Raw genomic sequence first — 15,776 nt, 5'->3', positions numbered from 1 at the left:
ATGTAGATTTATTAGTAATTGTTTCTTTGGTAGACCTTCGTAACTAGGAACCGTTTTAACTACTCAAAGCCCTTTCAGGGCTAACAATTACTATATTTCAGGTTTGCAACCAATATGTAGGAATACAAAAGTTTAGATATGAATGTTTTGTTATGAAGCTTTACTGTATTAAGTATGGTGTTTTTACTTCATCTATTGTATTTTGTTTGCAAATTGCATATGCTATTTGTTTTGATGGCTTAGACTAAACTATATTGTAAAGTGTAAGGTCACATAATCATCACAAATTGGCATTAATTATGTAATTAAGCCAAGAGGAGAGAGAGGGGGAAGTGTATTTAAGAAGAACCTGAGTTGCTGTTAATTGTCTGAAGAAGTCTAGTTACTATACTAGACGAAAAGCGCTGAATTTCACCTGTCATCAGTGTTCTTTACTTTGGTTATTTTAATAAAGAGCTGAAGAGCTTTAGAGTTGTCTGTTCCTGCTTTAGTTTGTGTTCATCTGCTTTGCCTAACCATGGTGGCTCTGACCCCTGATGGACCCTCCATGAGCAATCCTGGAATTTCCTCTCTAATGAGGAAATGCAGTCCGTCTTTGAGCCCTTCTTAAATTATTATGTGGGGTTCCTCCTTCTCACCATTAACAGTAGTTTCAATCATGTTGGATGTGTGAACCTCAGACACCATACTGGCCTCCGGTAGCATCACTGTAGCAGGAATGTGGTAGGTGTCAGACATACTCCAGGTTCCAGACCTCTACTGGTATGTCCAAGTCTAGGCAATTGTAATATTTGGTCTAGGCTTCAGACTTTTTTCTTTTGAATGGCATGACGTCAGGGATAGAAGGGCCTGCCATCTTTGTTTGAGCAAGGTACTTGAGGTGCTAAATTTCAAAGTAGGAGTTATGAGACAAAATTCAAGTTCTTAGGGTTTTTGGATCAGGACTGACAGACTATTGTTTTCTGTAGTTAGGCTCTGCACCTAAACAGAAACAGCACCGGAGTAGAGTTCTTTACAGGGAATCTGCCTGCAGCAATCGCACTTTCCTGTCCTAGTGGACATCTAACAGCAATACACTTGAGAAAAATAAAGGAAGATTCCCCAGTAGGGGGGACACTTATCTGACCCAGTGAAAGCCAACAGTACCAACCACCACACATAGAAGAGACAGACTGGTACGAGACCCGCGGTCAAACCAGTATTGATTTACTTAAGTTTGATGACCATTGGGCCATAAAGAGCCTGTTTTCAGTGGATACCCGGGGAGAAACGCTCCAAATATTGCAAGTTACATATTACATGTTACAAAATAAAAAAAGATTTGTACAGAATAAAACATTTACGAAATATAATACATTACGTAATAAACTTTTAGTGAGTTAATATTTGAACAGAAGGTTAACTAGCCCTTTTGGAGATTGAGTAAACTGAACATTTGCAGAAAAAGACATTTTTGTCAAATAAGCTCTTTGTAAGTAAACATTAAACAAGTAGCTACTAGCCCTTTGCAGGTTGGGTGGACCATTTTGCAAGGACGGAGTACAAGAAAATTGGATTATGGGAAGTACAGTACATTAGATAACAGAGGGAAAATCAATCCCTGGTAGGGCGAGACTGTTTTAGGTTGAGATGAAGCAACAGAATTGGTAAATGGTAATGACTTCAGTGCAGGATAGAAAGAGATGGGGTGGAGAGGGATTTATGACATGGGCATTCCCATTTGGTTGATAGATGAGAGAATAGCTGAGATTTGAAACTGGTATGGTTTGGAAGGTTGCAAAGGTGGGGGGGGGGTTTCCACTGCTTGGCTAAGGAATAGGACAGTAGTAGGTGGCCCTGAAGGAGATTTTGGTTTGTGGCTCTGAGTTGGTGGTTGGATATATAGAGTTTTAAGGATGTAGCAAGAGATGGGCAGTTTGTGGGTTTAAAGATGAGCTTGTGGGCAATGGTGAGTTGTTGGTAACTGAGGTAGCTGGGGAGTTCAAGCCAATTGAGGGTGAGGAGGGAGTGGCAGTGGTGGGATGAGTTTTTGAATTGGTTGCAAGTTTTCAGATTTTGTGGTAGCAGGATTCAAGTTTGGATCATAAGCCGAAGTGGAGATTTGTGAACAGAGGAGCACCATACATCAGGGAGGGGAGCAGAAAGTGGATCCCAGGGTTTGACGGGTAGAGGGGCTGAGGAAGCGGTTGTGTCTGTAGAGGAAACCTATCTTTTGGTGGGTTCTTCTGATTGTGGAGTGGATGTGGTTATCATCAAATTTTAGTTCATCATCAATGATGATGCAGAGAAGCTTCTTGGTGGGAACGATTTCAAGGGGGGTGCTGTTCTGGCTCTGTACGGTGAATGAGGATTTGTCAATAATAGAGTTTTTGGTAGGGGAAAATCAGTTTGGTTTTATTTACATTTAAAGCTAAGTGGTTGGACTGCATCTAGGTTTCAGTTGTGGAGAAGGCTAATTGGGTTTTTGCAAAGAGCTTGGAGGGTGAGAAGGCTGAGCAGATGATAGTCGAGTCGTCTGCATACTGGATGACAGATGACTCTGGGATGGAGTGGTGAAAGTTGTTAATAAACAGGTTAAAGAGTAGAGGGCAAAGAACGGAACCTTGGGGGATGCCTGTGGGTGTAAGGAGGAAGAGGGAGGCTGAAGTTTTCCATTGGACAGCTTGTTGGCAGTTGGACAGGTAGCTGGAACACCAGGCTATGGTGGAGGGAGAGAGATGTAAGGTGGAAAGTTGGGACATGAGTAGAGTGTGGGAGATGGTGTCAAAGGCTTCTGACAAATCTATGAATAGTGTAGATACAAATTTGCCTGAATCTCGTTCAATGTTGATGGTTTCCAGAAAGGAAAGAAGGGCAGTCATGGTGGAGTGGCCAGGGCGGAAGCCGTGTTGGGTAGGGGAGAGAAGATTGTTTTCGATTAGGTGTGTCATTAGTTGTACTTGGACGTTTTTTTCTAGAATTTTAGAACGAGGGGAAAGGATGGCAATAGGCCTGAAGTATCGAGATGGTCTGAAAATTTACACTCATATGTCCACTTATGTACCTTTCTGCTAGCAGGTTTAGGTCATACGTCAGAGGTATGGCTGCATGGAAGGTTTCAGCTTTGATATCCTGGCCGATGCCATAATGCACCCAACTACCACAACACAACACTAATGACGAGACACACAACTCTCCCAAACAGTGTGCCACTCAACCAAAGCCCCTAAGGCAAAACAGCATGTCCAACACACTAGTCATAGGTGACTCGATAGTGAGGCACACAGATGTCCCACTCACTAGGTTGAATAAGGAGAAAGTAACAATCAGCTGCCTGTCAGGTGCCAGGATTCATCACATAATGCACACACTCAGGTCCCTCAACAACAGGTACAAATATGACTCTGTCATTGTACATGTGGGTGTGAATGACCTGATACGTGCCTCCCTGGACTACATGAAGAGAGACATGGAGGAGCTCTTGGATTATGCAGTCCAGGTGAGCATGACCCTAGCCCTGAGCAGCATCCTACCATCAACCAAAATGATACCACAGTACAAGCTGAAAATGAATGATTTCAACAATTGGCTAAGTTTCTGGTGCCATTCTACGGGGATCCAGTATCTGTCTGCCTGGGATGACATAACTGACAGACCTCAAAGCTTTGCCAGAGATGGCCTGCATCTGTCACCCTTGGGCTTCCAGATACTGCCCAAGGCTCTTGCCACCCCTATAGTGCCTTTTTTAGGTGGTGTTCCAAAGACCAAATTACCACCGTAATAGCTACAAACAAATGCAATCTGAGAGTCATGCTGCTCAATGCTAGAAGTCTAAATCTCAAAATGCACTCGCTTGAAGCACTCTTTAAAATGGAGAACATTGACATTTGTGCTGTAACAGAGACCTGGTTCAAGGCAGCAGAAAGCTGACACTAGCACTACCAGGCTATAACTCATTCCACACCTTTCGGCCCCAGAACTTGGACCGAAACTCCAAAGGCGGTGGTGTTTCCATATTCATAAAGAATGCACACACCTCCAGACTGGTAGCCCAATATAATGATTCTGACATACTTCAGGTGCAAGCTAACACTGGGTAAGACAGCGATTCAGGTCGTAGCCTGCTATAGGTCCCCAACCATGTCCCAAGACTCACACTCCACGTTCCTAAGCACCCTGGAGAATATCATACTGGGCGACTTCAACTACCCTGCCATTAACTGGGAAGACTACTCATGTACCAATACACTTTCCCAATGCTTTCTGGAATTCATTAATTCCAATGCTCTGGACCAGCTCATTCTTACCCCCACTAGAGGTAGCAACATCCTTGACCTGGTCATTACTAACATGGGGGACCGCTGCTCTACATCAGCAGTCAACTCCTCCCTGGTTAGATCTGACCACAAACTAATCACCTTGGAAATCCACATCCATCCCTCCCCCCACCCCCCACAAACATAACCACTATGAAAAACTTCCCCAAAGCTAACTTTGGGCTCTAAAAACAGAGGAGGCTAACTTAACGGCACCCATGCAAATGGAGAACAATTGCATGACCGCCGAATCATACATCAATGCACTGTACGAACATGTACACATAGGCACGGATCTCGCCATACCTAATAGAACTAAGACGCTCTCCTCAAAAAAAAAGGAAGCCAATCTGGTGGTCCCCTGCCATAAACACACTCTACAACAGAAGGAGGAAACTGATGCGGAATAAGGAGAAGTCCCAAGACTGGGAAAACTCCCTTATCAGCCTCAACAAAAGGCTGAGATCCCTCATAAAATCATCTAAAGCTAGCTATGAAAACAGAATTACAGCAGATAGTAAAGACAACCACAAGGCCTTCTATAGTTATGTAAAGAATCTCCACAGCAATACCTAGATTTGTTATGGGCTACTGCACAATGGTACCCGCCTACACCGAGCCAACAGATATTGCCAATATACTGGTCGACAGATTCAGTGTTAACTTTACCCCCCCCCCCACAAAAGGACCAATCACAATACCAGTAGATTGCCAGGCACCCAGTATTACTGCTACACAGGGTAAAACACCACTGTCCAAGGCCAAGAATACAGCTTCTATGGGACCTGACAATATCCCTGGCTGTGTTCTACATGAACTACAGAGTGAACTGGCACCTCACCTGTGTGCCCTGTTCAATCACAGCCTCATCTCAGGCTTTGTCCCCACTGAATGACGCATTGCTACAGTCATCCCTATCCACAAAGGTGGAGCAACTACAGACCCCAGGAATTATCGCCCAATTAGCTTGACGAGTCTGATTTCTAAAGCTATGGAACGCATCATCATGGACCTAATAAACAAGGATACAGGGAATCTCCAAACTCTGGATCCTACACAGTTTGGTTTTGTGAAGCATAGATCATGCCTGCTCAACTTGGTTCACTTCTTTGAGTCAATCACCAGAGATGTGGATGAATGCAAGGGGGTTTATACAGCCTACCTTGACCTGGCCAAGGCCTTTGATACCATTCCCCACTCAGGAATCATAGAAAAACTCACTAAGCTAGGCATTAACCCCTATATCACTAGGTGGGTTGCAAACTGACTCACAGATAGAACCCACAGTGTGAAAGTAGCTGACTTCAAGTCAGACTGCTGACCAGTCACGAGTGGAGTCTCACAGGGTTCGGTCCTGGGTCCTCTCCTGTTTGGTATCTACTTCTCTGAAGTCCAGGCCAACATGAAGGGACTCTGGCTGACAAAGTTCACAGACGATTGCAAGTTGGGAGCTATTATTAACTCCCCAAGTGATGTTGACATCCCACAGAAAGGCCTCTGACACCAACGATTGGTGCCAGAACCATGGCCTTAAGCTCAATGCCAAAAAATGTGTCATCATCCCCCTTGGGGAAAAAACCCGGTTCCCTTGAATTACCACATTGATGGTAGTCCACTGAACACAGAAGGTGTTATAAGAGATCTGGGAACACAAGTTGACAGCAACCTCTCTTTTGGCCACCACGTTGCCACTGTAGTCAGAAAGCCCTTCTATGCGACATCTCATTACTAAGGGTTTTGCATCCAGGAAGAAAGAGGTCATTGTCTCCCTCTACTCTTCCCTCATTAGGCCAATCATCGTGTACAATGCCCCATTTTGCATGTTCGTCACTAGACACCTGCAACAACTGGAGAGGCCGCAAAAGCACCTCACAAAGAGGATCCTAGGCAAACACTTGTCCTATATAGGCAGACTCAAAAAACTCCAACTATTCTCTGTCTCGTATCACCTTCCTAGAGGTGATCTCTGCTTGACTTACAAAGCCATGTATGACCCAGCTCTGTTAGAAATGCTACATATAAAGAAATCCCAATCCCTCCGCACCACACACTCCACAAATCTCAACCTCATTACCACAATCAACAGAACATGCTGGAGGGACAGGTTCATAACCCAGAGACTGCCCATGCTATGGAACAGACCTTCTCATACGTGTCAAGCAGAGCACTTCACTGGCCTCTTCAACAGAAATCTTGATGAGTGGATGGGAAATAGAAAATTCACCCCGGGGTTCACTCCAGTGGCTCTACTCGACAGAGGCACTGGGAACTAAGGTCGGGTGGCATGATGCCAGGGTAATCCTATGGGCTAGGCTTGTAAAGGCTCCAGGGCCATTAGCCTACTACACACCTATGAACCTATAACCCAACAGTCTAAAATACTGCAACAGTGCTGTTATTAGTGGGATTTGCATATTAAAAGAAATCTCAGGAAAGGAAGCTGTCACACTAGAATCAGGTGTGCTATCCAAGCTTGATAAATTCAGTATATTTACTCTGAAGGAAAAGATATACTAACATGATTAAAGACCATTTCTACACATTATGAAAAATGTAATGGTTACGTTTCAGTGTCATCTCAATGATTTGCTCATTTCAGGAAAAATGAGTTGTAAAGACCCCATTTTTCTCCTCTTGGAACAATCCCCCCAACTTTTACTGTGGTGGGATTATGACCCCCCACATCTCTCTTTGGCTTTTATGTACCACTTCCAAGATCGCACTTAATTGGAGAAGGGGAAAACAAGGGGCTAACTCAAGCTAATTTTCTCCAAATAAGCACTCAGTTATTTAGGAGTCAGTGAAACACAAGCAAATAAAAATACATCTTTCATATTTTGTTCTACAAGGTAGTAATAAACCCGGCACAACAGTACAAGTTAGCAGCAATGTGCGAACATGATTGTAGTAAAAAAAAAAAGCACAAAAAGGAGATGGGTAACTTGCTTTGTATTCTAGTTCCCACACTTAAAATTTTAACAAGTTTATGTATATTTAATACCTCAAGAATGTTAGCCAAAGTGAGAGGAAAGCAAGGTGTCATATGTAAGCCAAAATGAAATTTCAGTGTGTGTGTGTGTGTGTGTGTGTGTGTGTGTGTGTGTGTGTGTGTGTGTGTGTGTGTGTGTGTGTGTACATACGCAGGTGCAAGATGTAGAGTCCCTGAAATATTAAACACTGCGAAAAATGATGGAAAATGCCATATGTTTAAAGATATGTTTTAATAAAGCATTATCAGCAGCAAGTCTAACTGTGCACCCCTGCACATAGTACTATAATAAAAGATGGTGGAAAACATGCACACATCCTGTTTTGTATTTTTCAAGTAAATATCAATATTTTCAAAGCAATAAATGTATCTCAAGAAATGATACATTTAGCAGTTGGAAACAATGTGACATGCGGAAGCTGCATGTTTGAATAGTCAATGTGGGACATACAAAGCTTACATAACTCAACAGTGTTTACAGAAACCTTACAAAAATAAGAAATATTTCCATATTTTCATTACTAGTGCATAATGGAGGGTAATACTGTTGTGCTAAGATGGAGTACTGGATGTTACCAAAAAGTGACATTAAAATAAATTGTTTAAGATGAATTTTTTGAAGTACAAGTTACTAACTTTAATGACGTTCTAAAAATCACTAATCTCATTAACATTAAGTTGTGCATTAGGGAACAAGATGGCATGGCATGTCTAAGAAGATAGCATTTAAAAGGCACCATGAAACAATCCCTGAGGAATGAACAAGACTTACTTTTGAATATTATTCAAAAACTCATGAAAATATGACAGAATTCCTTATTTATATTAATACAAGAGCAGGATGTTATAGTGTAATGTTGGGGGGGGGGGGCATGAGTGTGTTAGTTGTTAATGAAAAAATTGCAATAATGTGAACATACTACACAAGGGTCTCACTGAGACCGATGCCTGGTGTTAGAGGCATGGCCTCAAGCTCAATGTCAAAAAGTGCATCGTCATCCCCTTTGATAAAAACTTTATACCCATGAACTACCACATAAACGGCAGTCTACTTAATGCCGAATGTGTGATAAGAGACCTTGGGACCCAGGTGGACAGGAGTCTCTCCTTTGATAATCACATAGTCACAGTAGTCAGGAAATCCTTCTATGTGGCACACCTCATCACAAAAGGATTCTCATCCAGGAAAAAGAGAGGTAATTGTTCCCCTCTACTCGGCACTCATTAGACCCATTATAGAGTACAGCACCCCTTTTGGAATGTACCTCACAAGACATCTGCAGCAGCTGGCAAGGCCACAAAAGTACCTCACAAAGAGGATTACTGGCCTCAAACAGATGCCCTACACTGACCATCTCAAAAAACTCCAGCTTTATTCTATAGCATATCGCCTACTCCGAGGAGATATCTGCCTAACATATAAAGCTATGTTAAACCCAGAACTGTTGGACATGCTACACCTAAAGAAATCCCAATCCCTCCGAGCTACCTTGAGGATCCCCCCATGAGACCAATAGTGGCGGCCAATGGGTCCAAAACTTACCCCCTGGCTAAATATTTGGACCTGAAATTAAAGAACATTTGGACTAGAGTGGACGGTATACTCAGGGACTCATGGGATTTTCTAAGAAGCACCAAAAGGAACTGTATTCCGAATCACTTATTTTTGTAACATTAGATATACAGGATCTATTTAATGTGATCCCACACAAAGTTGATATGGAATGGTTCCAAGAGACAATAAATATGGGAATTTGGATCACACTTTAGTGTACACAGAATTAATGGACCTAGTTTTGGGGTATAACTTCTTGTTTTTTGAAGGTGAGTTTTTCAAACAGATTCAAGGGGTAGCGATGGGAGCATGCTGTGCCCCCACCTACACAAATATTGTCCACATGGTTTGGGAAGAGAAGTTTGTTTTTCACTCAGAGTATGCCCAGTACTGGATTTATTACAAATGGTACCTGGATGACATTTGTTTTTTCTGGGTGGGGAATGAAGTCAACTTATGGAATTTATACAATACTTGAATCAAACTACGGAGTTTTTAAGGTTTACCCATCACATTTCCCATCATGAGATGAATTTTTTGGATGTTATAAAAAAAAGATGGAGAACTGCAGGAATCTGAATCAGTGGTGTACAGGAAGGACACCTTTTTTAACTCTTACTTGTATTTCACTAGCTCACATCCTTTTAAGCAGAAAAAAAGTATTTTAAAGGGCCAATTCATTCGTAGTTGTAGAATGACTTCCAACGATGTTGATTATGAGCATGAAAGTGTCAAAGTAAGAGATATGTTCCTTGCTAGAAAATACCCTAGGGAGTTAGTTGAAGGGGTCATGGCAGAGGTGAAGGAACGAAGATCTGGTAGATTCAGTCCCATTTTAGGGGGTGACAGGGTGGATATACACCCTGGACAGAATCATCCAATGGATACAAATCTCACACGGAATCAGATTATAGGTGATCAAGGGAAAGGTGCTTTCAGGAGGAATTTTGTTATGTATTACAACCAGGATACACCTAACATTAGAGACATTATTTCAAAACATTGAGACAAGTTTGATTATTACTCCAAATTGGAGGTGTTGTTCAGAAACCCATTAAGGTTTACATACAAAGAAGGAAGGCATATGAAGGAACTTTTGGAAAGGAACAAAAAGCCGGCCCATAGGAAAAGACTTGGTACTTACAAATGCAGAGCATGTGCCCAGTGTTCATATATATTAAATCAAGAATCAGTTTGTATCCCTGATAGATACTATACTGTCAAGGGTAATAGTTTTTCCAACTGCTGCAGTGAGGGTGTGATTTACCTGGCCATTTGTAAACAATGCACATCATTTTATGTAGGAAAAACTACCCGTAAATTGAAAAGAAGGATCTATGAGCACCTTAATGTTATCAGAACGCAAGATTACAATAATGTACTTTATAAACATACTCTATTATGCACTCAGGCCAGATGGGGTTTTTTTGTCCTAGAGAAGGTAGAGCAGGATCCGAGGGGAGGCCCCTGGGATACCAGGATTGAGATTAGGGAATTATATTGGCAATTGCTATTAGAGGCCAACAGGTCCCCGGGGCTTACATTGCACCTATTCTAAGAATGAGAGCTGCCAAATTGTAACTGGTGGTGAGTTCTCACCACTGGATGGCAGTATTGCATTCTTTTTGGATTTATTTAAGCATATCCTATATGTATCCCCTACACAACGGCGACATTCCAGAATGCCGACAACTATATAGCCAACACCATATGATCAACATTCAGAATGCCAACATTGCGAGAAGTCCACAGAAAAGGAAAATAAAATTTCCTGTCAACTGTAGCAGGGGATCGCCCTGCACCCTGTGGGCTCTGCCCCGTAATTTTAATATACCAACTCCAAGATCGTACTACAGTGCAGGAATGGAAATATTTCCATTCCTCACTATAGTGAGATGCCGGTTCTGCAAGCATTATCGGCATTCTGAATGTCGATCATATGGTGTCGGCATTCTGGAATGTCGGCAAACTGAAGGGGACACATTAGAATTTTATACATGCTATTTTTAATACACCTATACTTGGGGTTGAATTAATTGTGTTCTTTTATTATTATGTCATTAAATAATTATGTCATTAAATATTTATTCAATTCAAGGGATTATGGTGGAATAAAAGGAAATTAACAGCTTGTTACACATTTTTTTTTACATCTGATGAAGTCCTTGTTGGATGAAAATGCTGTGGAGAGTGTTGCGTTTCTGTGTATTCATTGAATAAACAGCTGTTCTTTTCGAACCACTGTGGACATTGCGACTTTTGTCAGCCTCCTGGTGGTGCCTGAATTGTGTTTGTTTGCTGGTTCGTGGTTACTTCAGGCACCTTGCCTCATTTTTTTAAAGTACAGAAAGAACAGCTTTAAACAAAAAAAGTGGGAAAAAGACACTGAAGGAGCTACATTTACCAAAGGATGAAAAAAAAAGGAAATTAACAAAATAAAAATCTATGTACTTTGACAACCAGCATGTATGCAAGGGAAAGACTCCTTACAAGCTAGGAGTAGTAGTACATAATACCTTACAAAACTTCTGATGAATAACAACTGCTACCTGTACAAATCTAAGGAAGAAATTAGACTTACACAAGGTTCACAGAACCAATTCTCTCTTTTCTGGCAAGCAGACAAGTAACACTCTGGACAGACTTCAATTTCGTTCATCTAAAGTTGGAGGGAAAAAAAAGAAGTTTCAGAGTATCCAAGAATCAAATACATGTAAACAGCCTTAAGTCTTTGATGCATTTATTTTAAAAACACCATGCATCCAGTATTCTAGTCTATACAAAGTAGCAAGCATGCACGCACACACATGTGCACACACACTTACTACCAGATTTGGCACAAAGTATTAACTGTTTACTAGCTTGGATCACAGCTATAGGCATAAAGCTTCATTTATAAACACTCATGTAAAAGCATCAAGGACTACCTGAGTGTGTATAAAAAACAATGTACTTACCAGAATTACAGTTTTGCCTGGTCTATGTCTGGACACCGGAAAAGGACTAATCACACTTTGGCACCTCTACCAGCAACAAACCTCTTTATAAGCTCAAGCTCCTCCCCATCTCATAACTCCCTGCTCTAAAGAGATACTCCAGATAGCCAGCCATAAGGTCTATAATAACCAGAATGCACAAACATTATAGCCACATGTTTTGCTGCCCTCCTTTGATGGGGTGACACTATTGTGGGAAACAAAGCAGATTCTTGGACATCTCATGGTAACCCTCTGGATATGCTTTCCAAACACCTGTCTGGTGTGGTGGCCAACCATGCACTGAGGAGAAGGAAAAGATGTCCTTCAACTGCCTCTAAAGCAGGACAGTCAGTCAACTGTTCAGAACTCATTATGGCAGCCACAAAAGGAATCTCTACAGCCCTAATAGTTCAGGCCAACTCTGCCTATAACATGGCACCTAAACTGGAAGTTTCCTCTGCCTCAGGAACCCATGTTATACTGCCATCTACACAGAGACTGCAGGGACCTGCAGAACAATAAGTTCTTGGCACATGTTGAGGTGGTGCAGCAGTTAACGTCGTCACCCCACAGCAAGAGGTTCTCCAGTCCGATTCTTGGCTAGGGTGCCTACTGTGCGGAGTTTGCATGTTCTCCCTGCATTTGCGTGGGTTTCCTCTGGGTACTCCCATTTCCTCCAACAATCCAAAAGTCATGCAACTGGAGCATTTCTCCCTGGGCCTCTGCTGAAAATAGGCTCTGTCCTAGTCGGACTTTCCCGGTCAACAAATGTTAAATAAATAAATTAAATAAATGTTCCCTCACCAACTGCTCAAACAAGGAGAAGCCATCAAAAGCAACCATAGTTCCTTCATACTTAGACTAAGCAACAGAGACCTTGGCCAGTCTGTGGCTATTAAAATGACCCTTGCCCCATCTCTTATCTTCAGAGGTACTCTGTGGAACAAGGGAATTGGGGGGGGGGTCATAGAGGAATAGGCCTGTCCAAGGGAAAGAGAAGCCATCTGTCTGCCAGGCTGACCTTGTTATGGTTCTTGAGCAAAACTTTTTCAAATGAGTATTTATTTTCTTTGGTGGCAAAAAGATACATCTGTGGCACACACCATTCTTTGGCTATGCCGAGAAAAACTTCCGGATGCAATTGCCACTTGTGAGGGTCTGACAGGCTCCTGCTTAGATGATCAGTCAGTTGATTAGCTTCTCCTGGTAGGTACTGTGCCATGAGGTGCAGACCTATGTAGTTTGCAGTTTCCCAGTATGTGCATAGGCAACAAAGAAGTTAAGAGCCAGTAACCCACTTGTTTATGTATCACATCACAATGGTATTTGTCTTGTCTTTACCAGGAGTACTCCTGGTTTCCATTGGTTTTTGAAGGCAATCAGACCTTTTTGTACTGCTATCAAGTTCTTTTAGGGTGATGTGTTTGTTCTTGAACTGGGAGTCCCATCTGCCCAGAGACTGAAAATTGTTGTAGTGGGTTGTCCAGGCCACTACCGAGGCATCCATGGTCAGAGTTTGGTCCGGAGTGATATACCTGAAGGGAAGGCCCCAGTTGAGGAAGCATGCTTGGACCCACCAGGCAAATTCTTTCCCAGAGACAAAGCAGAAGCTTCACCCTGAAGGTCAAGGACTGAGAATGTTGGAACCACTGCAGCTTCCTCATATGGAGTCTGGCCAGGGGGATCATCAAGATGCAAGAGGCCATGTAACCCAAGACTCTGACGAATGCTCTGGATGTGAAGTAATTCCTGACAAGAAGCTTTTGGAAGTACAGAGGTAGAAAGGAGGAAGAAAGACTTTCTGAAGTGAGGAGTCCAGCAAAGCTCCCAGAAAGACATTCCTGTTTGTGGGGATGGTCTGAGACTTTTGGGTATTGATGGTTAACCCCAGTGAAGCCAAGATCTCTTTGGTCTGAAGAAGATCTGCTTTGAGATCTTCTACCTCTGTTGCCTGAATGAGGCAGTCATATAAGTAGGGGTAAATCTGAATGCCCTCTGACCTGCAGAAAGCCATCACTGGGGCTAAGCATTTTGTGAAAACCCTGGGTGAAATAGAAAAGCCAAAAGGCACAGCATTGATAATGCCTCACACCTGCTCTTAATCGTAAAGAACCTCCTGTGTGATTTTTCTATTTGAATGCAGAGGTATGCATCCTTTACATCTAAGATTACCATGAAGACGTTGGGAGAAATCATGGGCAGTACTTTCTGAAGTTTTAGCAATTTGACTTGGTACCTGCAAGAACTGGTTGAGCCTTGACCGCTCCAGAACTGGCCTCTAGGTACCCTTTTTTCTGGGGACTAGGGAAAGCCTTGATTAAATACCTTTTCCTTGTAGCGAGTTTGGTAATGGTTCCACGGAACCTTGGGTGCACAGAATATCTGGAAAACCTGATCAAATTAAAGGTTGTCTGAAATGGAGTTTGTAATCTCTTTGTAAGACTGTCACTATCCACTGATTTTCTGGTAATGATGGTCCAATTCTTTAAGAAAGACAGCCGTACTCCTAGTCTGACAGGGGTCAGGGAAGTAGGGGTGGGGCTTGAGGGGAGAAGGAATGGTAGTGTCATGGAAGAATCATGATTGCTCCCTGCTGGGTCCTTGCTGGCAGGATCCCACAGGCTTACTGGAACCTGCTTGCCACTGGGTCGGTCACTGGTGCTGCCTTTATCTCCTTTCCCTTCAAGGTCTCCTATGTCTCGGCGTAGATTGGGGGGTCAGAAAGGACCAGTGTTTGGTAGGGTAACTGTGACTGAAATGGTAAGACTGAAACCAAAGAAAGTCCTTGATTATTTGCATGCCCTTGGCCTTATCCTCCATCTTCTTAAGTACAACTTCAGCCTTGGGACCAACAAAATCTTTGTCCAGAGAAGCATCCAAGAGACTGATCTTACAAGTGCAGCAAGGGACTGCTCCCTCAGCCAGGCGTGTCTTCTTATGACAGATCCTGCAGCTGCTGCCCAGCCAGAAGCTTCTAAAGCATCACAGCCATAGTGCAAGGAGTGCTTAGCTACCTGAGAGCAAGAATTGCATAATTCTAGCAGTTCCATGGAGAGGGCCTTATTTTCAGTCCCCACCAATTTTTGCCTCATTTGGTCTAAATTGGTTCAAAGCCCTCATGATGAGGGTAGCAGAGGTGTAGACCTTCTTTCCAAACCTTTCTAAGGCAATGATTTGTCAGTTGGCATGGGATTTTTAGAAGTATTAGCTTTTGCTCCCCTAGGGTCCTGAGTCACCACTTCAGAGTCTGCTATAGGGTTCCTGAAAAGGTGTCTGTCGGAATCTAGAAACCTGTAAAATCTATCACGTTTCCAAGGGATGGGGGGGGGGTGGGGGAGTCCGATTGCAATGAAAAATCCAGCAAGACATCATCTATCACCTCTAAGACTGAAAGAATGGCAAGAGGTTTATGCTCAGGGAAACTCAGAAATCCCCCAACCCATTTCTTGGATTGTGGACAGTACTGTGCATCTCATTTAAACTGTTCCCTCAGGGTATATAGGGTCTCCCCAAAGGAAATGCTTTTGGGGGGGGGGGGGCTAAAGCAAGGTTTTCCTCAGAATCTGAAACCCCATTGCAAGCAATGGATAAACCTTCCTCAAAGGTGGATTCATCATTATCATTATCACTAACACTCTGAGTCAAAAAAAATCACAGGACTCCTGAAGGGAAATATCCCGCTTTCTTTTACCAGAAAATGATTCAGGGGCAGAACCTGGGAGGGAGAGGCATCTGGATCTGATAATGGAAATCAAATCTTCTGCCACACTAACTATGCTCTTGTTGATAGGTCTGAGTCTGGGAGTGGAGGCCAGTAGGCCTCAGTTGGGGCAAGCTGGATGCGGCCTTTTTATATGAAGCTTTAGACTTAGGCCTGAGGGTGGCATCCACACTAGGGCCAGGACAAGAATGAAAAGACAAATCCCAAGGACAGTGAACCAAGGTAATCTCCTGATGAC

At 42.8% G+C, this 15,776-nt stretch overlaps 1 protein-coding gene across 6 annotated transcripts in view; it reads right to left on the bottom strand.

The window, feature by feature from the left end:
- ZMYND8 (zinc finger MYND-type containing 8) overlaps window positions 1-15,776 on the bottom strand; it is a 1,698,999-nt gene that overhangs the window by 899,827 nt on the left and 783,396 nt on the right. For all 6 annotated transcript variants that reach the window (XM_044089914.1, XM_044089913.1, XM_044089918.1 and 3 more), the window contains one exon: window positions 11,421-11,498. In XM_044089914.1, the coding sequence (XP_043945849.1) occupies window positions 11,421-11,498 (78 nt within the window). The remainder of the gene's footprint in view (window positions 1-11,420; window positions 11,499-15,776) is intronic.

Source organism: Protopterus annectens, chromosome 12.part0 (assembly GCF_019279795.1).
Source record: "Protopterus annectens isolate FY-2018-M chromosome 12.part0, PAN1.0, whole genome shotgun sequence".
Lineage (NCBI taxonomy): Eukaryota > Metazoa > Chordata > Ceratodontiformes > Protopteridae > Protopterus > Protopterus annectens.
The sequence above is the reverse complement of the archived record's forward strand: the minus strand, read 5'-3'. Positions and strand labels throughout refer to the sequence as shown.